Source organism: Ceratotherium simum, chromosome 1 (assembly GCF_057802395.1).
Source record: "Ceratotherium simum simum isolate JZ-2026a chromosome 1, ASM5780239v1, whole genome shotgun sequence".
In the NCBI taxonomy this organism is placed as follows: domain Eukaryota; kingdom Metazoa; phylum Chordata; class Mammalia; order Perissodactyla; family Rhinocerotidae; genus Ceratotherium; species Ceratotherium simum.
In genome coordinates, this window is record NC_141900.1 from 52,109,627 (window position 1) to 52,135,089 (window position 25,463).

Genomic DNA, 25,463 nt, shown 5'->3' on the forward strand with positions numbered 1-25,463 from the left:
ATCTATAGACTTCAGGAGACCTGAGGCTGATGGCACAGTACTGTCTCTTCAGTAGAAAAGCCACGCTCATGTACTTTCGTGAGCTATCTAGCAATTTTTACAAATGAAGTCCTTCTATATGTTTACTTTTACCTTGGTTGTTCTACATCATTGACTAAAAAGGATTCGGATGATGACTTTTCCACTAATATGACTCTTAAGAAAACATACACAATAATCTCAGATATCAAAACTCAGGCTCTTGGTAAATTCTCTGTTAGTGAAGCAGACTTTTTCATGTGATCGTGTGACCAAACACACAGTGGGCATTCTTAGGCATCCTGCGTCATTCCATAACACACTGCTCAAGTGAACTTGGTCACATGCGGCTGTGGTTTGTACACACTAAAAACAAAGAACATAAACACAGCTGAGACACATGTTACAGCATGTGTAACTGATTATCGCTGACCAACATGCAGTAAAAACTACATTGCAAATGGTGAACTGTCTTTTTCTTTTGTAGGGCTGCCCACCATACGTCACTGGATCAAAGCTCTCCACCCCTGAGTGGAGCGTCTCCATCCTACAAATATACATTACCAGGAGCACAAGATACGAAGGATGATTTCCCCCTTCGAAAAACTGGTAAGTTGGTTTAACAAGAAGACTCCACTTTGTCTTCCATAACATACCTGTAGTTTCATTTTGCCATGCCTCTAGAGGAAAGTCAAATGATTTGAATCATGGCTATTATGCCCTCTCCACATCTACCCTCAGCATAAACAAATATGTTTACATCAGTTGATTCAATATATAATCAAAGAAGCTTTTTTAATTTAAAGGTTTATCACATTTGGATCTTAGAAAAATTATTTTCTTATGAGCAATAAAGATTAGAATTAAGAAAAATAGAAATTTGATTTCTCAGGAAATTTAAATCTTCTCCATTAATGAGGACCTCTGTAATTTCCTCCCTTTATCTGATTTTCTTTTGAGCCTCAAGCATGTAGTGCAAAAATGGAAAAAATAAATTTTTTTTTTCCTTACTTTTAAAACCTTAAATTTAATTGTTTATTAAAACAGATAAGGCCAAGGTTAGCATCTGAGTAAGTGACTTGCCTAACGTCTCACAGATTACAGTAGAACTCAGGGTAAAGCTTTGTAGCTAATAATCTCATGTAATTATATTAAAATTTGCTTAGGGGAACTGGGACAATGAAGCTTCTATTTGGAATTTAATAAACAGCTCTGTGGCTCTAAGGCCTGTATTTGTTTTCCCATCTTTGCTTTTTTAGCCTTCTGATATGTGCATATTTAATGTGTTGTATGCTTTTACCTCTATAATAAATATGTTTAAACTTTGGCTAGATATAAGCATAAATAGCATTTGTGTACTAAATCTTATGGTGCTTTCCGAATATAGTTCTATAAAAAAGGTTGTAAATTAAAAAATTTTTATATCCACAATTGATCTGAAAAGGTATTGAGAGAGGATAGCTTGGTCCACTGTATTTTACTCAGGTCTACTTGGAGAAGTATAGGTCTACGTAATTTGTATATGAAATCTACAGAGCGAAAATGATTTCAAATAATTATATTCATTTTCCCAAGCAATTTTGAATAATTAAAATGGATATAGATTGTGAAAACACATGCTGAAGCTATTTTCTGTCTTATAATTTTCCTGTAGCATAATGAAGATTTAAAAATAAAATCAATCATGAGTAAAAATGTTTCACCTACCATCTAGCCCATATTATACCAGGCACTGGGGAAGGATGGTCAAGTATTGCAAAGCCACCTGTGCCTTTTTATTTTAATCGCCCAAAGATTTTTTCATTTCTACTGTAAGTCTATAGGTTTATTAAAATACTTCAATAGAAGGCTATGCAAAGGAAAGGATGAGTTTTATGTATTGCATCAAAATTTCACACTATTATCTACAAATCAGATTGCCTTTCATATAAATAAACTTCTCTAGGATAAAAGGAAGAAAGCAAAGAGTGAACCTCCATGTATTTCTAAAACACGGAGTAGAGTTTATGAAAATTGATCCATAAAGGACATGAGTTTTAGAATGTGGGGACTTTGATCTGCAGCCTTGACATTTAGTTGCACCAATGGCATGTGCAGGAACTATTGACAGAGATTATATGACTATTGCCCCAGGTCTCAGGGCAGTGACTGGCATTCAAGAGCCCAAGGAGTCACTAAAAGGAAAGAAAACACAAGTCCCCTATGGCAGGAGGTTACTGATGAGTGATATAGTTACATTCACAGAGAAAGACTTCTACCCTGCTGTGCACACAGCCTTTGAATATATTCTTACCACTGGGAGATTGAAAACTGACTGCAGAACTGACACTGACTTTGAAAAGAAGTGGCATTTGGAACCAGCAAGCATCCAGAAAGAAAACCTGATCTTTTTCAATACTTATCGACAAGTACTAAAAACCTATACTTGTGTCCCACTGTTTCCATGAGAACAGCTTAGGATTTTTCTTCTGCAAAGAAGGAATAGCAAGCCGCTAATTGTTATTGTAGAAATTCTCAATCCACAACAACTTTCGAAAAGAAATCCTGCTCAGGATATATGTTGCAAAGTTTTATTCATATTTGTACTAATGTGAAAGATATTTTCTGTGTCTGTCTATGTGATATACAATAATAGTGAGAAGATACAGCCCTTGTCTTTTCTAGTGGTATATTTTCTGTATTTGCCTGGTATTTTAATTTCTTCCCTTTATATTGAAAATCTGGTATTTATGATGTGTCAGGCTGCTGATCTGTACATCTAAACATTTTCAAGCATTGTTATCAGTAAAGTTCTTGAATAGCCGTTAATACTTTTATATCTCTATAGGGATTTCAAAATATTTCTTAATTCAATTTCTATTGTCTAAGAAAAGTATAATATAATCAAATATGGATGTTTTTTACACATTATCTAAAATACTTACTCTTCATTAATTACAAATAGGTGGAACTCTTCCCACTTTTATAAATATAATCCAATCCACTGTGAGAAAGTGTAGACACATATTTGTACTAAATAGAAAGAGCATTGAAATACAGTCAAATAATTATTTTTACTTCAGCATTTGTTATAGTTTAGTGGCTCAATTGTTATTACAAAAAAAAGTAAACAATAAACTGTTACCAGAATTAAGCATATGTGATGATTGGGGAAACTGTTTAAGATAATTTTCACATAAAGCTACATCATAGTAAATGAAATCATGTTACATGAATGTGGCATTGATCATGTAGTATAAATACCAGGACGGCTATAATACAGTCAGGCTTTTTCTGTTTGGGCCTGATTATCATCCTCTGTGGTCTACTTGAATTTCACTGAACTCAATCTTAGATTTAAATGAAGTTGTTAAATAAAGTGGATTCTATCTTTTGATCTACATATAATACTAAATACTTTCAATTTCTTTTTAACCTACAACAGCACTGAATTGCCAATATGTATTAGCAAGATTTAAGGGAGAAAAGCTGGAACCAGAGTCAGAAAAGTCCTAATGACCTTAAAATGATTCAAGTGGCCCCAGGGGTGTCCCTTGAGCAGTGAGCACAATTTGGAACCTCTCTTGACCTTTTAGGATCCAGCCAGACAGTGACAATCCAGGAACAGTCAACCATGGAAGTCTCATTTGCCTGCAGAAATGTGACCTTTGTCATGCAAAGTGGACCTTTACTTCCTTCCCCTTAGGAGAATTATAGTTGCTCATAGAATTGGGGCATTTTGGAAAAAAACATCAGAATAATAGGAATAGTTGGCTCTAGTCGGGCCCATTCCTAGTTCACTTTTCTTTTAAATGTAGGAATTGAGAGACTTTTGCTCCTTTTGCAACAATGAACATCAAGGGCTTTCATAATTAGTTGTAAAGTTGGGAATAAAATAATTGTTTTTAATTTTTATATTCATTGCCCACACTTAATGCTTCCTTTTAGAATTACCCTCTGGGATTCCTTTTGTCCCATAATGCAAGAATTTGTTGATACTGAAATTTGGAATATTTTACTGAACTTTATGTTTTGGCTGCAAGTTATATCATGCTGTAGTAGGTGACATTTTTTCCCTAATATAGTACACTGCTGGGCTGATGATAAACTATAAAATAGGGAAAGGAAGCTTCTGGGTCCCGGCACTTTTGAAATAGTACATATTTCTCACAAAGATACTGCATATGTGGTGACTTTGAACTGACCTTCAAAACCATTTGAATTGGATCCTATTCCAGTGAATGTGTGCATATGTTTCATAAAATATTATGGTAAAAAATTCTAGAGGTTTTATGCTCCATTATATTTTTGGGGTCTTACCCAGTGAACTTTGCCTCTCTTTGAATGTTACAGTCTTTCCATTTAATACTTCTGAACAAAGTGAGTTGGCTGGCTAGATTAACCTCTTAAAGTGCACAAGCCATATAAAGCTTGGCTTGGGCTAATAGGACTGTTCCAGCCCCACTGAAATACTCATTTTAATGGTCAGCAACATTAGAATAAGACTCAAAGATGGAAAGGGTCCAAACGTAAGTTAGGGTTTTGGAAGGCCAATGTCATTTTCCACACTGAATAAATTGGAAAGAAGGCAGAAATGAGACATATAGCTTTATAAATCTCCCTCAGTGTAGCAGTTAGAAGTTATGTTGTGGTACCTTGGTGACCCGTTCAAGTTATTATAATCCAGAATTAATACAAGGAGGTTTTTTAAAAAAAAGTGTTTTAGAATCTCTCTTGCTCTCTTCTCTCTGTCTAGTTCTGTCTTTCTCATGATACATAAACACGTGCACATGTACACACATGAACACACACACATTTCTGTACAGATAGCACCAAGATAGCACTTATGCTTGTAAAAATATTCTCTCAGAATCTTATTCCAGATTGACAAAAACTAGAGCATTTTTATATATCTCAGTACTCTATCTTAGTTCCATTGTTTTGGCTATTCTTGCTTAAAATTATTGAAATATACTCTTTGTGATAAATTTTACACCAGCTTTCCCAGAATTGAGAAGCAATCTGGCACAGTAACACAGGCTGTGAATCCACCTACTGGTGGGAAATCTGGATCCTCAATCTTGGGAAATTTACTTCACGTCTTTAGGCCATTATTCCCTCATCTGTAAAATGGGAATAATGATTGCACGTGGTTCATACAGTTATTTTGAAGATTCAATTAAGTAATGCATGTAATGCACTTAGGATCATACCTAGGACTTAGTGAGTGCTTGTGAATCTTAACATTATGTTTCTAGTTGATAAGGAATTGAGTTTCATTTATTTTCATCAGGTTAAAAATAAACCTCTTACTGTTATGGAAAGTCTTTTTAATATCTTGTATTCTGCCACCTTTATTGATAAAACTAGTAAACTGAGGAGAAAGTGATAAACATTTTCTTTTTAAGCTATGTGCAACTTGCAATGCTAATGTCAAGATGGGAATAAAGGTCTTTGTTAATTTTGCACACTCCCTGGCATTTCAGAGCCTAGTATGATGTCCAAAAGTAGCAGAAACTTGTTTCTGTCCTTTACCACAGCAGGAACCCTAATTGATGCTCTGTGCTCACTAGAGCCAAACTGAGTTTTAATTTCTGCCATTGACTTCATTTTTCAATTAATAGAGTTTAATTTTTAGAACAGTTTTAGGTTTACAGAAAAATTGAGTGGATAATACAGAGGGTTCCCATATTACTCTCCCCTCTCTCCCACAGTCTCTGCTCTTTTTAACATCTTGCCTTATTGTGGTACATTTGGTACAATTAATGAACCACTCTCCATACATTATTTTTATTGTAGTCTGTAATTTACATTAAGGTTTACTCTTTGTGTAGTAAAGTTCTATAGATCTTGACAAATGCATAATGTTATGTCGTGTATTCACCATTACAATATAATGCAGAATAGTTTCACTGCTCTAAAAATTTTGTGTTCCATCTATTCATCCCTTCCCCTGACCAACCCCTGGTAACAACTGATATTTGTACTGTCTCTATAGTTTTGCCTTCTGCAGAATGTAATATAGTTGGAATCATACAGTATGTAGCCTTTTCAGACTGGCTTCTTTCACTTGGCAATATGCATTTAAGATTCCTCCATGTCTTTTTGTGGCTTGAAAGCTCATTTCTTTTTATTGCTGAATACGATTGTGTTGTATGGATGAACCAAAGTTTATCCATTTACCTATTGAAAGACATCTTGTTTCCTTCCACGTTTTAGCAATTATGAACAAAGCTGCTGTAAACATTCGGTTTTTGTGTGGATATAAGTTTTCAACTCAATTAGGTAAATACCTAGGAGTGTACTAGCTGGATCTTATAGTAAGACTATGTTTAGTTTTGTAAGAAACTGCCAAACTGTCTTTCAAAGTGGCTGTACCATTTTGCATGCCCACCTGCAGTGGATCAGAGTTCCTGTTGCACCACATACTCACTAGCATTGGTATTTTCAGTTTTGGTTTTCTGGATTTTATATACCATTCTAGTAGGTATATAATGGTTTCTCATTGTAGTTTTATTTTGTAATTTTTTTGCATTAGCATGGTATATCTTTCTCCATTGCTTTACTTTTAATTTATCTGGGTCATTATATTTTAAATGTTTTCCTCACCAAAGCCCCAGTACACAGTTGTATATTCTAGTTTAAGTCCTTCTAGTTCTTCTACATGAGCCGCTGCCACAGCATGGCTACTGAAAGATGAGTGGTGTGGTTCTGCACCCAGGAACAGAACCCTGGCTGCTGAAGCAGAGCATGCTGAACTTGAACCACTAGGCTGTCAGGGCTGGCTCTAAAATGGTTTTCTTATAGGCAACATATACTTGGGTCTTTTTTTTTTTTTAATCTACTCTGACAGTCTCTTTTAATTAGTGTGTTAGACCATTCACATTTAAAGTTGTTATTGATGTACTTAGATTAATATCTACCATGTTTGTAACTGTTTTCCAATCATTGTACTTAATCTTTATTTTTTTAATCTTCCCTTCTTTTTCTGCCTTCTCTGATTTTAATTAAGCATTTTATATGATTCCATGTTCTCTACCATCTTAGCATATCAATTGTACCTCTTTAAAAAATTTCTTTTGTGGTTTTCTTAGAGTTTCAATTACACATTCACAGCTAATCTACATCCACTTTCAAATGACACTATACTGCTTTATGGGTAAAGGTTCCTTATAACAGAGTATCCCAGTTCTTCCCTCCCATCATTTATAATATTAATTTCAGTTTTCTATAAGCTAAAATTACTCAATACATTTTTGATATTATTATTTTGAATAATCGATTAGACCAGTTAAAAATAAGAAAAATAAAATATTTTCTGTTATCTTAGTTTATTCTTTCCTTTATATAGATCTGAGATTCTGACCTATATCTTTTTCTTTCTTGCTGAAGAACTTCTTTTACTATTTCTTGCAAGGCAGGTCTGCTGGCAACAAATTCCCTTAGTTTTTGTTTGTCTGAGAAGTTTTTATTTCTGTTTCATGTTTAAAGGATAATTTCACTGAGTACAGAATTCTAGATTGCTGGGTTTTTTTCTTGCAATACTTTAAACGTTTCACTGTACTCTCTTCTTGTTTGCATGGTTTCTGACAAGAAATATGATGTAATTCTTATCCTTGTTACTTTATAGGCAAGCTGCTTGCTAATATCCTCTGGTTTCTTTGAAAATATTCTCTTTGTCATTGGTTTTCTGCAGTTTGAATATGATATGCTGAGGTGTTTAGTTTTGGGTATTTATGCTTCATGTGCCCTGAGATTGCTGTATCTATGGATTCCAGCCACTATTCAAATATTCTTTTGCTCCTTTCTTTCTTTCTTGTTATTCTGGGATTCCCATTACTCGTATGTTCTATCTTTTGTAATTGTCCCAGAGTTCTGGGGTATTCTGTTCTTTTTTTCATTCTTTTTCTTTTTGCCTTTCAGCTTGGGAAGTTTCTATTGATGTGTTGCAAGATCATTGATTCTTTCCTCAGCCATGTCCATTCTACTGATGAGCACATCAATGGCATTCTTCATTTCTGTGCTTTTGATTTCAGGCATTTCCTTTTGAGTCTTTCTTAGAGTTTCCACCTCTGCTTACGTTTACCCATATGTTCTTGCATGTTGTCAGCTTTTTCCACTAGAGCCCTTAACATATTACTCATAGTTATTTTAAGTTCTCTGTCTGATAATTCCAGAATCTTTGTCATCTCTGAGTCTGGTCTGATGCTTGCTTTGTCTCTTCAGACTGTGTTTTCTCTTGCCTTTCCGCATGCTTTGCAATTTTTTGTTGAAAGCTGGACATGATATATTACAAAATAGAAATTGAGTGGTTAGGATCTGGTGTGAGATTTTATGTTAATCTGGCTGGTACTAGACTGCATTTAATGTTTGCTGTAGCTGTAGGTGCCATAGGCTTTAGTTTCCTCATTTTTTTTCCTTCCTCTGTTGTCTTGGGGTTTGCCTGAGAACACCCTCATACATAGAGTTAATACCGAGTGAGGGCTCGATCTGCTCGCTGCAAGATAAAAGGCCAAGCAGGCAGTAGTAGAGAAAGAACTTTAATAAGTGATAAGCCAGCAAATCGGAAAATGGTGGACTGTTGTCCTAACGAAAACCCATCTTAAAGGGAACTGATTTGGAAATGACTTATATAAGGCAAACGGGAGGGGGCTCAGAAATGTCGGATGATGGATGACCACAGAACATAGGGCACCTCTCTGTAGCGGTTCTGCTGAATGCAACATTCATGAGGAATTTAAGAAAACCTCAGTTCATTCCTCATCTGGGACAGAAGGAACAGTTTGGGCAGAGGACATATATTTTCTGCTAACAAGTTATTCTTTCTACTGGTTGCAGATTAGCTAGCCTATGTGCATTTGCAGTTCTAAGCATGTTTCCAAAGCATATTGTGAGAATAAAATGGGAAGGGGCAGCATGTGGCCTTGGGGGCTGAAGTTCTAATAGTCCTCAATGTGGGGGCAACTGTCTTTCATATTTCTTCATGGGCTGCCTCTGCAAATTCAGGGGGGTTCTATGTGTTGCATGCAGTGGATCTTTAGTCTATGACATGCAAAGGTTACAGTTGTTCATTTTAGCTTCTCAGTGCTCCTGCGTGATGCTTAGTCAGGCGGAGGGCTGTCAGCAGGCTATTCTCTTATTAGTGGTCCTCCTGCTGTTCTGCAAGGCAAGCTCAGAAACTTTGGTTACTTTGTTTCTCATGTTAACCTTGTGGATACAGGCACAGTTTCATCCTAATCCAGGAAAACTTGAACTCCTTTGTCCTGGGTTTCAGAACCTGTGTTTTTGCAGCTCTCTCAGTTGTAAACCACCGTTATACTGGAACCCTGTTGATATGGTGGTAAGATGATGGGGAGGAGCAGTGTTCTACAATCTTATGATTAAATCTCTGTTTTTTAGTGGGCCTAAGTCTATGGTCTGTGACCTCCAAAACTATTTCTTAGCTTCTTTTTATCCTCCCTTTAAGTGAGCCAGAAAGGCAAGAAGGGGCTGGGGTTGGCTAATTGCCCTTCCCTCCTGGTCAAAGAAAGATCTGGTAAAATATTTTTCCTTGGAGGGCAGGTTTTTGTGACGTAGAATGCTCTGGGTATATTTTTAAATTGTTACTTTTCCCCGGGAGTATTTCAAAATGGCTACTTTTCTCCCCCCCTCCACCCCTACTTCCTACCCTCACTTATACAGAAGGGGACTTTTCACTGATCTTCACTGAGAGAACCTGGTTGTGTTCCTGTAAGTAAAACCCATGAATGTGTAGAGTTCTCCCTGAGATTGGGCCCCTGGAGTTTTTAACTCTCAAGCTAGTCCACACTCAGCCTTCAGCAATTCCTCCCTTCAGCAACTCATCAAAATTAACATGCAAGTGTTCCTACCAGTTACTGGGTACAGTGGCTTCTGCTCCCAGGAGTCCCATCTCAGCTGTGATTTTCTGTGTTTTCCTTTCTTTCCAGGTTTTGGGGTATCAGTTTGCTCTGAGACCTCAATTCTCTGACGGGTCGAAGAAAATCACTTTGATTTTTAATTCACTCAGTTTTTTTCTTGTGGTGAAGATGCAAGTAAAGATTTCCAAGCTCTTTGCATGTTGGAGCTAATACTAGAAGTCTGCCACTGACTCCTAAACCTATAAAATATTTGTTTAAAATTTTAAAAACACAACTTTTCAATGTGACAGATTCATATTTAAGCAATATAATGTCTACCACTTAATTATAATAGATTTTTTTAAAAGATTAACATTAGTGATTGACTCTCTTTCTGCTCAGCTTGGCCATGACTAACAAATCCATGTGCTAGAAACTGTGACAGAGATAGAATAGACTGAAATAATTTTAAATCACGTTTTGGAAGGAATGTAATAGTTTGTACTAACATCTTTCCCTAGTGATTCATTCTAAGGTATTTTATTCTATGCCCTCATCTATATGTCATCTCTCTCTTCTCCTTAATGGAAATCAACACTCCATTGATTTTTGCTACTTTGAAAATAAGTTTGATGAAATATTGAGTTGGAACAGAGTAAAATTACTGTATAAGCAAGATGGGAACTATAAGGAGTTTTTTTTTCTGTGTTTTTCTTACTTTTCTCATAATATCAAACACTAGAAATTTAATAAGGTAAGAAAACAAACCAATCTTTGGCCCTCTAAAAATTAGAAAATTCAGCTCCTTTTTAAAATAGTATTTAATTTTTTACATAGATAATTTACTTTTTAAAAGAAGCCTGTCTGATAGATTTAACCATATAGATTATGAAAAGTTGGCCATTTTAAACTGCTGTATTTCATTGATTCTAAGATGCTCATTTTTTAAACAAACATATCTGAAATCTGAATGGGTCTAATGGATGATATTTCATAATTTAACTAGCAATGTTTTTTTGTTTTTGCATTTTTTTCTTAGTGGTGTACAAAGTAATTGTGCATGTTACAAGTGATAAATTACTGTAGTATTTACCCAAGAATTAAATGATTTAGAATAGTAAGATTCCTTGTGATAGAGAAAGAATACAAATTTATAATATGTAATTTTTCATTTAAAAATCAAAAAGCATAATAGAAATTAATATTCCTGAGACTTTTTGATTCAGAAGTTGGGTTAGGGATAGAATCAAGGAACAAAATGGTTTAAATTTCACAATTCAAAAATGAGAAGCTGGTGTCACAGATTGTATATGCAATATGTGTGATAACTAGTTGGAGCTAAGAGCAAGTGTCAATTGAAAATTGTGTGATAATTAATCAACCTTGTAAGAACTTTGAAAATCTAACTCAAATTAGTTGCTTGTGAGGGAAACTAGTCTGAAAAAGTTAATATAGCCTGAAAAGACAAAGCATGGAGAATAATCTCATGGTTTAGAGTTAGATCTGGCTGAGAATTCCATCATGGTGCTACCACTTAGAGCTCTGTGACCATGGGCAAGTTATAGGACTTCTCTGAGCCTCAGTTTTTTCGAGTATCAAGTATGGGAAATATTTGCCTTGCAGGATGATTGTAAACCATAAAGATATTACATGAAAGTGCCTAGCACAGTGCCTGACACATGGCAAAGTCTCAGTACATATTACCAATAAGAGTGACTGTGAATAATGGTGTGGCATTAGTGGTAGGAATTATTAGTAGTAGCCACATGGTGTAATTGTAAAAGAATTAGAATGGCGAAAGGAGTCTAGAATTGTGGTCTTAACCTTGTCACTAATATATGACCTTGAACATAGCACTTCATAATTTTGGATCTCAGATTTCTCAGCTAAGTGAAAGATTTGGACCAAATGATTCCTAAGATTGTGTATAAGTCTAAAAAGGAAATATATCATCATGTTTCATGAAGAATAAGATAAGAAAATGTTAATGATTGAAGAACATATAATAAGAAATAAATGACGGTGCTTTTGCAGAACTGTATCTCAAATTCATTATAATTAACTATAGCAAAGTCTAATGACATATTTTTCACTCCCCATAAAATACTCAATTAGAAACAGGCAAGACATTTTAGATAAGATTGGAAAGAGAAATTGGCAAAAAATAATAATTAAGACTTTGAAAGCATTTGGCCATCTGTTGTATAATCATGATTGAAAATGATTGAAAAATGACTCCTAATTTGTAATATTCACAATTATATAACTTGAAACACTGGGGAAATATTCCTAATAAATAGATACACTTTCATCTGTCTAGACATATCTAATGAAATAAATTAAAAGATGACAAAATAAATGATGAGATATTTGTGATTATGTTTTCTTTAAACCTTCAACCACCCACTGTGTTACTTTGAAATGAAAGCCTTTATGGCAAAGAAATCTGGGGGAAACCATTACCTGCTTGCTAAAAAACTTGCTTAGTATTCAGGCAGCACATAATATCAGTTAATCCTGGCATGCTAGATTTTTCATTAAGTGGCCTTAATTTACCTACCCAGAGTTATCTTTATTTCTGTCTACCAATCTCCTCTTTTGTAAAACTATTTGCTTTTGAGCTTCTTAATTTTATTTTTATTTCAACATTTATACTAATTCCTCCATTCTTTATCACCTATCCATATACAAGATAAATTCAAAAGTCATTTTTCATAAAACCCCCTTTCTGACATTTTCTTTATCTATATTCCCATATCACTGTAATTTTTGCTATAGAATCTGGCAATCATATGTCAATTGTTAGATATCATATTTCATACTATTGTTTTCATCTTGTTCTTTCCAACTGGATGGTAAAAATGTCCTTGAAGGGAGTGTTTGTAACATCTTCATTCCTTACCTGACAAACCACACTTTATGCTCGGCCTATTAGTGGGTATTAAAGAAATCACTATGAATAAAAAAGGAGTTTTCCTATTAAGGAGCTCACAGTCCTCGTAGTGAGGCACATGCAGTAGGTTCCTGAAAGGTGGATGGAAAGTTAATTTAATTTAGCATTGGAACCACCTTACTTCTTAGGGAACTACTATTTCACATTTCCAGATTATAAACATTCTCGAGTGAAAGCAAAGATCCAAATCACTTGAAGAATCAGGATAAGAGAAGACATTGATGTATTAATTTTTTTAGTTATAAGCTTTCAGCTTAATTGGAATTATCTATTTTAATTTTATTAAGTATATTTTAAAATAAGTAACAGAAGAAATTCTCAGAAAGAATTTATTAGCCTGCTACAGCTATACATATGTGGTTCTTTGAAAATACTACAGACTGGTACTGACCGATAGAATATCCTGTAATGATGGAAAACTTCTATATCTGCACTGTCCAATTCAGTAGCCACTAGGCAGTGTAGCCACTTGAAATTGAACACAAAATGTGGCTAGTGTGCCTGAGGATATAAATTTTTGTTAGCAAATTTTAATTAATTTAAATTTGAATTTAAATATCCACATGTAGCTAGCTAGTGACTATCATATAGGACAGCACAGATATAGACCTAGGCAAGCAAAGAGATAGACTGAGTGTCGCTGCAAGATCCCTTCGGTGCCCAAGGCAGACATCACTAATCAGTCACAGCAAACTCTTCCCTCTGAGTTTGGACATAGCCTTAGAAGCATTCTAAATCACATAACCCAAACAAGATGATATCTGAGTAGAATTATGTTTTTCAGGACTCTTTATTTTTAGGTAGCAAGAAACCAATACCAATAAATTAGCTTAGTTTTAAAAAAAACAGTGAGGAGGTTTGGAGGTGTTCATTTAACTGAATTTTTTTAGTGTCCAGGTGCTTAGAGGATATTAGTTCAATGTGTTCACATGTTGTTATTAGAAGTATGAGTTCCTATCCTGGTTCTGCTGGACTTGATATACAGTAATGCCGTCTCCAAATGGTGACGAGGATAACCCAGTATAGCCTGCTTAACGAGAATGGCAAAAACAAGCATTTTCCCCTCAGTAGTTCTCATCAATTCCTGGACTAATGTATTTGAACAGCCTGGGTCATGTACCAACCCTGAATCAGTCACACTCACAGAGAGATAAATTATACTGGGGGGAGTGATAGGGAGCATGCCTCATTTGCCCACCCTGGGAAGTCTGGAGTTTACAGTAGCTCTCAGATGACCTGGACTGAGAATGAAACTCTGACTAGCATTCATCTTTCTAAACGGCAGCTCTGATCCCATTAATTCTCTTGTTCAAAGTTTTGTGTGAATTTTTCACACATGCCCTGGGCTTTTCCATGGTGGCTTCTTCAGATCTGAATTGCCTACTCATTTATCAAAAGCCATCTTAAGCACTACAGTTTATAGGAAGCTTTTTCAAATCCACTACCTTCCCTGCTCTGAAGCAGTGATGTTGAAATTTTTTACAATTCAGCTCCCTTAATTTGCCCTTGCTACCTGTGTTATTCCCATGTAAACACTGCCCCTTTATAATAATGAGATTTACTCAGTGTAGGATTTGTGTTTTATTTTTGTGGAGTCAACAATGGAGCTCACAGTATTTTTATGTAATATATCAGTGTCTTTCAAATTTTTTTGGCTATGACCAACTACTATATAACGTGGAACAAACACACATCTGAAAAGCAAATAAAAATTCACAATACTTTTATCATGTATAATCATTTCTTTCCTATTATATTCTGTTTACTTTATTTTAAAATGCCGATTACAACACAATAGATTCATACACCTCCCTTATTTTGTGAAACATATATGGAAGATGATCATGGAAGATTTATGAAATGAATATTTGCCAGAGAAATGCACTGAGAACTTTGTGCTATAAATCATGTTTTGGGAATAAGGAATGTAATATTAAGAAGAGCATAATGATTAATTACATGATGATGGTGTTAATCTACTTCAGATGCTGTGTTGCTCTGCAGTAAAATACTGATAAACAGGAGAGCAGCAAATTACTTTGCTGTGATAGTTGGTCACAAATAAATGGGTAATCTGTGGATTTTGAGGTTACTACTGGCAGGAATAATATTTAAATATATATTTTTAAATATGTTTATTAAATAATAATTTTGAAGAAAATTAATGTTAATAGCTAGTTAGATTTATGTGGTAGTAATAGATAACGTTGGTTACTATGTGCTAGATACCATTTTAAGCATCTTGTCTATATATCTTATTGACTTCATACAAATACCCTTGAAATACATCTTAATATTGCTCACCAATTTTATAGACAAGGGAACAGTCACAGAGAGGTTAGTAATTTTCCTCAGTTATCGTTTTATTTATATGAGCAGTAACTGCAATGCCAGATCTGAAGACAGGGAGTTTTATTTCAGAAACTGGTCTTTCAATCCCTATGTTTTGTACGTAAGTAAGTGGTGTCTAGTATCATTGAAAAAGGCAATTTTGCTGAATTTAAAGCACCATGTTGATCCATCCTAATAAAAGTAGTGAATTATAACAATTTGGATTGTACTATTTGTAATTTAACTTCAGTCTAATGATGAATAATGTTCAAAAATTTTAGAAATACCATGAGTTTGGATTATTCTTCATAAGGTGAACTACTACAGACATTTTCCATTGAAAACAAATTATTTAAACCACAAATTGATGTATTCTTTCCACATCTAAATACATAAACATTTTTTTTAAATAAACTATTCTGGAAGTAAAATATCATCATTTTAAGTTGGACCTTCCAAATATGTTTGCCACAATCAATATAAGAGCTAATTTATTGATCAATGACAGAATTCTGAGAAACTCAAATGTAAAATTAATGCCAAAATATGGTACTTTGCAGTCACTATACAAGAAAATATTATTTTCCAAATCTACTAGATTTCTTTAGGGGAATAGATAAGCTTGTAGATGCATAAAAACTAATATACATACTTTATATGTGTTTAAATATTCCATATAGAAGCTATTATACTTTTTAAATTTATTGTTGTTTGTTTATAATGTAGTTATAAGAAAAAAATATGAAGAATATTTCTCCAGCTTTTAGAAACTATTTCTTAAGGGTACATTCATTATGTTTTTCATTACCATTACATATACATACATGTAAAATAATTTCCCTTTGGATTTATTACTAGAATAATGTTTGTCTTGAAGAATTAATATGCTTACTTACTGCAACTATACATTTCTTTATATTTTTCCTTTGCTCTGACTGTCAGAAACTAAGCTATTCAGTTTGCTCAGTTGAAGTAGCTATCCTTAGCCTACACAGAGATTTTCCGTACTCGCATATTGACTTATTATAACACAGATTTTACTGTGTTTTTTTTATTAAAAAGGAATCCACATTAATTGCAGAAAAATTATATAAATCAATGAAATAGAAACACCTGTAATTTCTATGTTGGCACCATAAATATTACATTCACTTTTTGATGTTTTTAATATCCAATATGAATATCCAATGTCATTTTAATGGGTAAATAATAATTTATTATACATCTATACTATAATTTATTTCTAGTCCTCTAATGTTGGACATTTAAAGTGTTTCTTGTGTCGGGTATTTAAAATAATTTTGCAGTATACATTATAAATTTCATCTTTGGGCAAATTGCTTATTACTTCTATAGAATAGATTTCTAGCAGTGTATTTTCTGTTTTAAACTCTCTCTGTAAAAATTATTTCACTTTTCAAACCTAACTACAGTGAATGAAAAGATGTCTATATCCCTGGACTCTAACCTATCCTGGCTCACTTTATTTTTTAAAAATTTGCCAGTTTAATTTATGCCATTTCTTGAGAGCATCTTCGAATTCCTTTAAGGGTGGCATAGCATAAATAACTAAATTACAAGATTGCCATTGCAGTTTTACCAGGAACAGGGAAAAAAACTGAAATAATGGACATGTATGACATTTCTTGAGTGGACAAATGTTAATAGTGAAATATTCCTAAGGATAAATGCCAGAATTCAAAGATTTTATAATTTGCAAAAGTATAAAATTTATACTTAAACTCCAGAACTGTTTTCTCTGTTCCTGTTATGGCTCAGTATTATGCTGTTTTTGATTCAGATGATATAGTAAACAGATTTTCTGCCTTCAAGATAACTAGTCTATTTGTGAAAATGCATACAATAAGTACAAATAGAGGCATATCTGTTCAGGTATTCATTTGATTGTTTTTTTAATCATTACCCACTTTATTCCCCAAAAGATTTGATATGGATATAGAATATTATATGATTAAGATGATAATGCTTTAAAAGTTCTTCAGAGCTTTATAAGCAAAGAGTGAAGGCTTGAGCGTTGAGGGAAGTCTTAGGGAGAGAATGGGTTCATAGTATTTTCTGAGCAATGGTAGGTGGAGAGTTAGGGAGAAGCAAAAAAGGCAAGGTGATGAAGAGTGAGCATCTTAAGGTGGAGGACTTACTTCAGGCAGCAATGAGAGAAACTTTTGCTAGATAGGGTAGTGCCTGATCACGGAAGCACGTGTGAGACACGGTTTGCAGGAATTCACTCTCTCTTGAAACCTAGTGTAAGAAGAGGAGTAAAGAGATCAGTGCAGTACTTTTTTATGTGTGAGATTAACATGAAACAGTAAAAGCTTTAGAGAGATGTCTCTTCATTATTGTGTGCTGATCTGAATAAAAGAAGAGAATGGAAAGCAGAGAGTTTAGCTAACTAGCTTTTGTCAAAATTAACATTCAGAGGGCTTGTAAATGTATCCAGTTCACACAGCTAGTAAACAACAGGGGTGGAATTCTAATTCCAGTCTTTCTGACACCATACCATGTGGGTATTAGCATAGCACTGTAGATTTCACTAGAGATGGAAAGAATGATAAAATCAATTGATGTAAAGTTGTTGCAGAAAGTAATTCCTTCCGGCTTGAGAAGAAAGTTAATGAATTGTGTTTTGATTAGACTGATGAAAGATGGGAATAAGACATACAAAACAAAATTAAAGATAAACTGACTGAAGTTCAGAAGTGGAGTTTTCTAGGAGTAACTTACGTAGAAAACTTAAAAAGGTTTGGGAGTTTTTGAGCCCTTTAGAAGAGAAAGGGGTGTGTGTGTGTGTGTGTATGTGTGTGTGTGAGAGAGAGAGAGGCAGGGAGGGAGGGAGGGAGGACATGAATATGAATGTTTAGAGAATTAAAGAAGTGAGAAATCTCAGAGAGGACTCCAGGGTAGGAAAGAAGGTAAGGAGGTGGAGAATCCAATGATGCAGATCTCTGTGCTACAGAAGGTAGGAAGAGAAATGAAATTTTGGATATTTCAAGCATTGGTATGGGAAACATCATAATACCTTTCACTTGTTTAAAAATAAGTAAATCATATAATCCAGAGGTGGTACTGCATAAATCCTAGAGACGAATGACATGAGAGCACAGGAAAATATTTCATCAGAGAAGGAAATGGAGGTGCTGCCACATGAGGAAAGACCATGACTAGTGGGTCTCTTCTCTCTCTTAAGGTGCAGATTCTAAGAGGAGAATGTAAAAGACAAAATCAAGAATTCTATGTTTACAGTGAACTTTTGAGTTTTAAAAAAATCTCGGTATGTTTTAAAGGTTGAAACTTTAGGTTGATTAGATGGAAATATTTTTGAAACTTGTTGGTAGAAGCAATATTAAAAGGTATAGTCTAAAAAGTTGGATATGCTTAATTTATAATTGGAAGAAAATTAAAGGTAAGTACGGGTTGAATAGAAATTCATAGATTGAGAAGGGTGATCAAGGGAGACATCGTCCTCTGAGTATAGTTTGCCTTTCTGGTACTTCACAGAATGAAGATTGCAAAGGATGAAAAATACCGGGACGATCAGTTCTTAAGTTTTGTCTTTCTTCTCAGAGTTTCATTAGCAATCTTCTAATTTAAGCTGTTCCAGAGAAAGAGGTAGTTTTCAAAGTTGCCCCTTTCAATTTTGCTGAATAAGATGGGAGAAGAGGGAAATGAGAGCAAGACTCTGGTCCAGAAATTGTAGTCACTCTAAGCACATAGAGCTGATTAAGAGACCATCTTTGCTTTCAAGGAGCGCAGCATCTGTTTCTAAGAGATTTTGCTCAGTTATCCCCCCATGCAAGCATCTTCTAAGTCTTCCAATTAACAAGCTCCTTCTGTAATGTTTTCAACACTCAAAATCTGTCCCTCTCCTAAAAAAAAAATGAATTAAAAAGAAAAATTTATTTAAATTGTTCTAGTTTTTTCCATCTTCCTTTTGTTTTTAAAATTTGAGCCTATTCCATCATTATCTATATGATTGATTTCAGAATAACATTTATTGGGCATCTATTCTATTTGTTATTCTGCTAGGTTATGATGTTATAGAAATGTGTACCATCTGATTCAGCAACTTTTTCTTTTCTATATCAGTATTCTCAAAGGACACCAAGGACTTACAAATCCCCAAATCAATGAATTTCTCTGAGGTTTCCTTTTTCTTTATCTTTTCTGGCTTTTGACCCCACTGACCAACTCTTCCTTCTTTAAATTTTAACTTTATGTGCTGCACTTCCCTTCATCTGCTTTTCCTCTCTATTTCCGTTACTGCATCCTTTATATCTGCAGCCCATGAAACGTGGAATTTCTAAAGATCATTTGTCTCTTCTCTGCATGTTGTTCCATCGTTTTAATTTTCCCATGTTTTAATTATCATCACCATCTTCAAGTCTTTAATTCTAGTTCTTATTCATTATAATCAGTAGGAATCTCTGGTGGTAGGATTTAACCCAGCTTCCTCATTCATACAATGAACAGACTGATCAGGGCCATCTTCGTGTTTTTCCTTTAAGTTCTTTCATTTGGGGTCTAAATCCACATCTCTAATTCTCAACCCTTTTATAGACTCCAGGCTGATATTTCCAAGATGTCCTGCGATTATCTTAACTTACCAGGTTTAAAAGTTGACCCTCCCATCTTCCACCTCAAGACTTGCTCCTCCTCCTGATTTCCTCCATTCTGCTAATACCTCTCCCCCCATTATGCAGGTTTGACCATTGGATTCCACTTTGGCACCATTATCTTTTCTCTCCTCTTGTCCAGTCCGTTACTAGGTTAAGACCTTTTCCCCCACTAGCTTTCTTTGTTTTAAAGTAGGAATCATCTTTTTAGTTGTATTTTTTCTTTCATAATGCCTGGTATACAACTTACCTTGCACAGAGCAAGTGTTCAGTAAATATTTGTTAAAAGGAAGGTCTCATTCTTCTCCCGTTCTTGTCTTACTTCTGTTAGCACTCGTTCAGAAATGTTGACTCATAATTAAAGCCAATAAAATGAGAATCAGAGCAACATTCTCTTTTTTTCCACCCCTAGCTCAAGTACCACATTTAAACCACCTGAAATAGAATAAACTGGTTAGAAAAATGGTGTTATTCTTTGAGTCCCTATACAACATAAATTCAGTGAAAATCTGTTCAAACCACAACTCTAATTAAAGGTTTTAGCTGCCAAATAATATGTTCTGGTTAAAGCCAAGGCAGTATTATGGAGTGTCTCATGAAGAACAGCACAAGCTCTGTACTTTGCTGTTGATTTTCTCATGGGAACCTCATGTAAAGGATAGTGATACCTCCCTGTTGACTTTAACTTTTAGAAATGCAAAGCATGCTGAAATTGTACATAATTCTCTTCTAAAGAAAAGGAAATAACATTTCAATGGTTTTCCTCAGTGTCTTCTTGAGTTATGGTGGGGCACAGTTATGTCTGTTAAATTAATTTACCAGATGGAAGTTTACATTTTATATTTAGCTGATTAAGTTGTAGGAGACAGGAATCGTATCTCATACCATAAAGATCATATATAAAAGCAAAAATATTGTAATTATCTACATTTTGAAAGTGGCTAATTGGAGGTTTAAACTTCCCCCCCCCTCCGTTTACTTACATTGCACTAATAAGGGAAAGTGTTCTTAGAAATGGGCCTTATCATACAGTTGTTATTTGGCTTAATAGTTTAATATCTCAAATGAATCTGAAAAAAAAAAAGTAAAATGTTCCCACTTAAATGAGTTCTGGAAATTGCTTGCTTATCATGGCTATTTAATATATACAAAGTACTCTTAGCATTTTAGGGTTAAAATAAATGATCCTTAACTTACACCCTTATGGAATTTTAACAGAAAAATTGAAAAGAAAAAAGCTATATTTTTGTCTTTCTTTTCTTCTTTGGATCATTTTACAAATAAGTAAATATATTAATAAAATCTTTACCTTTTATAGAACATCAAATCTGATAAAGTGGTAAATATTAAAGTAAATTATTTTCTTGATATTTTTGCTAAGTGATGGGCATATATCATTAATAGTTTTCTTTAATATCCTACTTCCTTACCTAAAAATAATACAATAACAATATAGCACAGTAAAACCTCATCTAGTCAGAACCAGTATTTCAGAATATTCAGACTTCCAAAGCAGTGGCAACTTTGGAATTCATTAGACTGCTGTTTTGGCTTCCTATGGCTCCTGTAATAAATTACCACAAACTAACTTGCTTAAAACAACACATATATATGATTTTACTGTAATGGAGGTCAGAAGTCCAAAATTGGTCTCACTGGGCTAAAACTGAGGTGTCGGCAGAGCTATGTTCCTTTCTGGAGGCTCTAGGGGCTATTGCATCTCCTGCCTTTTCCAGCTTCCGGGGGCTGCCTGCATTCTCTGGCTTGTGGCCGCCTTCCATCTTTAAAGCCAGCAATGACTAATTGAGTCTTTCTCACACTGCATCACTCTGACACTCACTCTTCTGCCTCCCTCTTCCATATTTTTAAAGGACTCTTGTGATTATATTGGGCCCACCTGGATAATCCGGGATAATCTCATCTTTAAGATAGCTGATTAGCAACCTTAAATCCATCTACAACCTGAATTCCCTTTTTACCAGCTAGAGTAATAGTCACACACAGAAGTTCTGGGGAATAGGACATAGACATTTTTGGCAGGGGGCATTATTCTGCCTACCACGACTACTTAGAATTTTTATTAGGCTGATATTTTCTACAGCATACTTTGACTTACAACATCTTTACCATTTTATTGGACGTTTGTTTGAGGTTTATTTATCCAGACAACCATCCAGAGGAAGTTGGCTAAATAGAAGGTGTTTAACTGAAGGTCTGTCTAGAGAAGGGTTCTGGGGTGACCTTAATAAATCCAGAGGCAAAATATTGCCTTTTACATCAGTCTGAAATAGATAACAGTGTTTCCTTATAAATATGTATTATAAAGAAAATTTATGATAAAGATAATAAAGTTAAGCTGTGGATTTCATTAAGGCAGAAGTGAATTACCAAGAACATTCCAAAACCATAAAGTTTACAAAATCAAAACTTGCAAAGGAAAATAAATAATAACAAGACCTGCTCAAATGTCTTGGAAATTTTGAAACAGGGAAAGAAGCACAGGAAGCAAGGTGGCATTTGAGCTGGATGGAGGACAAACTCCTATTGACCAGAAGTCAGCGCTGACCCTTTGTCATTAGTCCTGTTGATACATGGCAACTGGATGTATCTGAGGGGTTTTGAAGGGCCAAATAGACTAGCGGTTACACCTAGAGTTGAAATTATATTGAAGCAGATAACAGTTCTAAGTAGCAGTAAGTAAATGTTAAAAAAAATATACGTAGGGGACGGCCCAGTGGTGTAGCAGTTAAGTGCGCGTGCTCTGCCTCAGTGGCCCAGGTTTAGCAGGTTCGCATCCCGGGAGCACACCGACGCACCACTTGTCAAGCCATGCTGTGACGGCGTCCCATATAAAGTAGAGGAAGATGGGTGCGGATGTTAGCCCCGGGGCCAATCTTTCTCAGCAAAAAAAGGGGAGGATTGGCATCAGATGTTAGCTCAGGGCTGATCTTCCTCACAGGAAAAAAAAAATATATATATATATGTACATGACAAGATTGACCAAAAAGCCACTAAAACTAGGTTGAACAATGTGATTCCCTAAAGAGATTAATGGAACCACTTTCTACATAGTCACCTAATCCATAAATCTGGGAGGCACACTGGGCTACTGGTTCTCCTTCATCTCATCAGATGTTAACTTCCATCGTTACTTGCTCTTAAACCTCCTCTTTCTCAGCATACTGTCTGTTGTAGTTCAATACCCATTTAGTTCAATCTCCATTCCAGTTTTTGACCATTCTCAAACCCCTGTCCAGTCAACCCTCTGTCTTTTTAAAATTAAAGTCTAGTCTTCCTACCCTCCTACTTAAGAATCATTTAATACCTCTTCTGTTATGTGCAAGGCTCAAGTCCTTCCAGGGCATGCACAAACTCTCCTCCCACCTTTCCTCTCTACCCTTCTCTCTTACCTTTCCCCACTTTCCCACCTCATACCCCTTTGGCCTAGCAGTAGCAACTATTTCACACTCACAAAAGCCATTCACACCTGCTTTTCCAAATGGTTCTTGCTCTCCCTAAAGTGTATGCTCAAATAGTTCAGACTCATCTTTAAATGTTCAGCTGATACATACTTACCCTCTGTTAAACTTTACTTGGTGCCTTCCCTTCACTCACCAGGCCACCCTAAATACTCGCTACATTCTTTATGCCAAATATCTATGCTCAAATATACCTGGACATATCTCTGTGTGTATATCTCTGTATTAAAAGTAAAATTCTCTACTTGGCTAAGAAATCCTTGGCAATAGTATCTATAGCTTTGGTGTTGTATCCCCAGCATCTTCAGAGAGCTTATAATGGGCACTGAATAAATTTCTCTTATATGAATAAATAAATATATAGAATAAAATAGGAGCTAGTATACATCTCTTCAGGTATTTAGAAATATAAGGAGATTCTTTATGAAATAATTTTTAAGAATTTAATTTGCGGTAATATTTTGTAGGAAAGAGATTGAGTGACTACTTTTGGATGGCCATAAACTGGGTGTGTCAGAGAAAACAAAGGAAACAAATGAAATAACAAGCTAGAGAATGATTTTATAGTTTTATAGGAATGAACTAAAATTTTTCAGATAAACATTAGAGACAAAAAGTTGAAAGTCATATATTTGAAGAAAGTATGGCACTTAAAATTAGATAATGGTTTACTGTATTTACTGTATATCATTCTGTTCAGTACTTCTGAACTCTTTAAAGTCAGGAGAATGGATATTATTGTCCACATTTGCAGGCAAGAAAATTGAGGCACAGAGACATTGAATAATACTTTACCCAAATCACACAGTGGCAGAGTCAAGACTGGAGAACAACTCCAGACTCATGAATGTAACCAGGTGAGCTTTATGCTGAGATCACAAATAAGTCAATAAGGGTTAGATTTATGGTGATAGCCAGGGAGTTATCAGGCCATAGGTATTAATTTTCTGGACCATACAATCCTGATTGAAGGTTGTTTTCTGGGAGGAACTGCATGCTGTCCTGGCATGTGTCCCTATCACATACTGGGCTGCCCCAGTGTGGATCTCACCCACTAAAATGGTCCTCACCCTGTCATGAAATCAGTTCACATCTATGTTTATACTTGTAGCTCTTATAAGTGTCTGGGTAGAAAATCTGTGAAAAGGTTTACATCCACAAATAAAACTACTTTTCATGACATTTCTATTTAAAAGATTATATAAAAGATACATCTTATAGAGTAGGTAAATAAAACTGTAAAATACATGGCAAAATTTTTTCATGCATAGACAGGAATTAGTTCATTACTGAAAGAAGATTAATAGCAGAATTGAGTAATTTTGAATTTTTATTTGTAAGTATAGACTTTAGAACTGAGGAGACTTTAGAACTTTTTTTCCTTTTAGGAAAAAAAGATGTAAATACATCTGTAAATTCAGATCCCCCCAAAAGCAGCATGTTATTTAAGTAGCATGTAATACTAGTTCAGAAGCAAGACTTTAAACCTTTAGGCTTTAGGTTAAAAAAAATATTTTAGAAACTGGATTGAAGAAGACTGAAACATGCTCCTAATCTGTTTTTTTTTAGTGAAGTGATAATTCAAAATTTTGCTATATTTTCAAAATATTACTTTTCAAATTTTATCTCTATCTAGGTAAATAAAATATTTTATATTTGAAAAATTAAAGCATATAAAGGAGTTAACATATGAAGATATTCTAGACTGTGTGGGATATGGATTTCCTTGACTCCAAAACATGGTATTTTTGATGCTTGCCAGAAAAATGAAATTCCTTTTGCATTCCATGTCTGATCTATAAGATCTCTTGCCATAACGTTCATCATCATGAAATTCTTAGAAATTAGAGAAGTTGAAGTTCAGCTAGTTTTCTTCTCAACAATATTTGAAACCCAGCCTTTTAATGTAAGTTTCCTTTCATGCTTGGATATATGCAAGCATGCATTTATTCGTTCAACAGCTGTTTATTGAGATCCACCATGAGTCTATGTAGTTGCTAAGTACTGAGAATAGACACAAAAGTAATTACTGCATTCAGTGTTCTGAGTGCTGTGTGGTAAGGTAATTTCAGTGAAACAGTGAGAGTTAGAGCCATATTGCAGTGGTTTGAGGTTAGAAAGTGGTGGCGACAAGTAGAAGGCTACTTAAAAAAAACGTAAAACTTGACTGTGAATTAAAGTATAAATGCAGATAGTAGCTATTAATATCTTATCT

General features: G+C 34.7%; 1 protein-coding gene across 4 annotated transcripts in view; it reads left to right on the plus strand.

Annotated features, from left to right (window-relative positions):
• HDAC9 (histone deacetylase 9) overlaps positions 1-25,463 on the plus strand; it is a 493,660-nt gene that overhangs the window by 418,005 nt on the left and 50,192 nt on the right. For all 4 annotated transcript variants that reach the window (XM_014786502.2, XM_087428258.1, XM_087428399.1 and 1 more), the window contains one exon: positions 506-627. In XM_014786502.2, the coding sequence (XP_014641988.1) occupies positions 506-627 (122 nt within the window). The remainder of the gene's footprint in view (positions 1-505; positions 628-25,463) is intronic.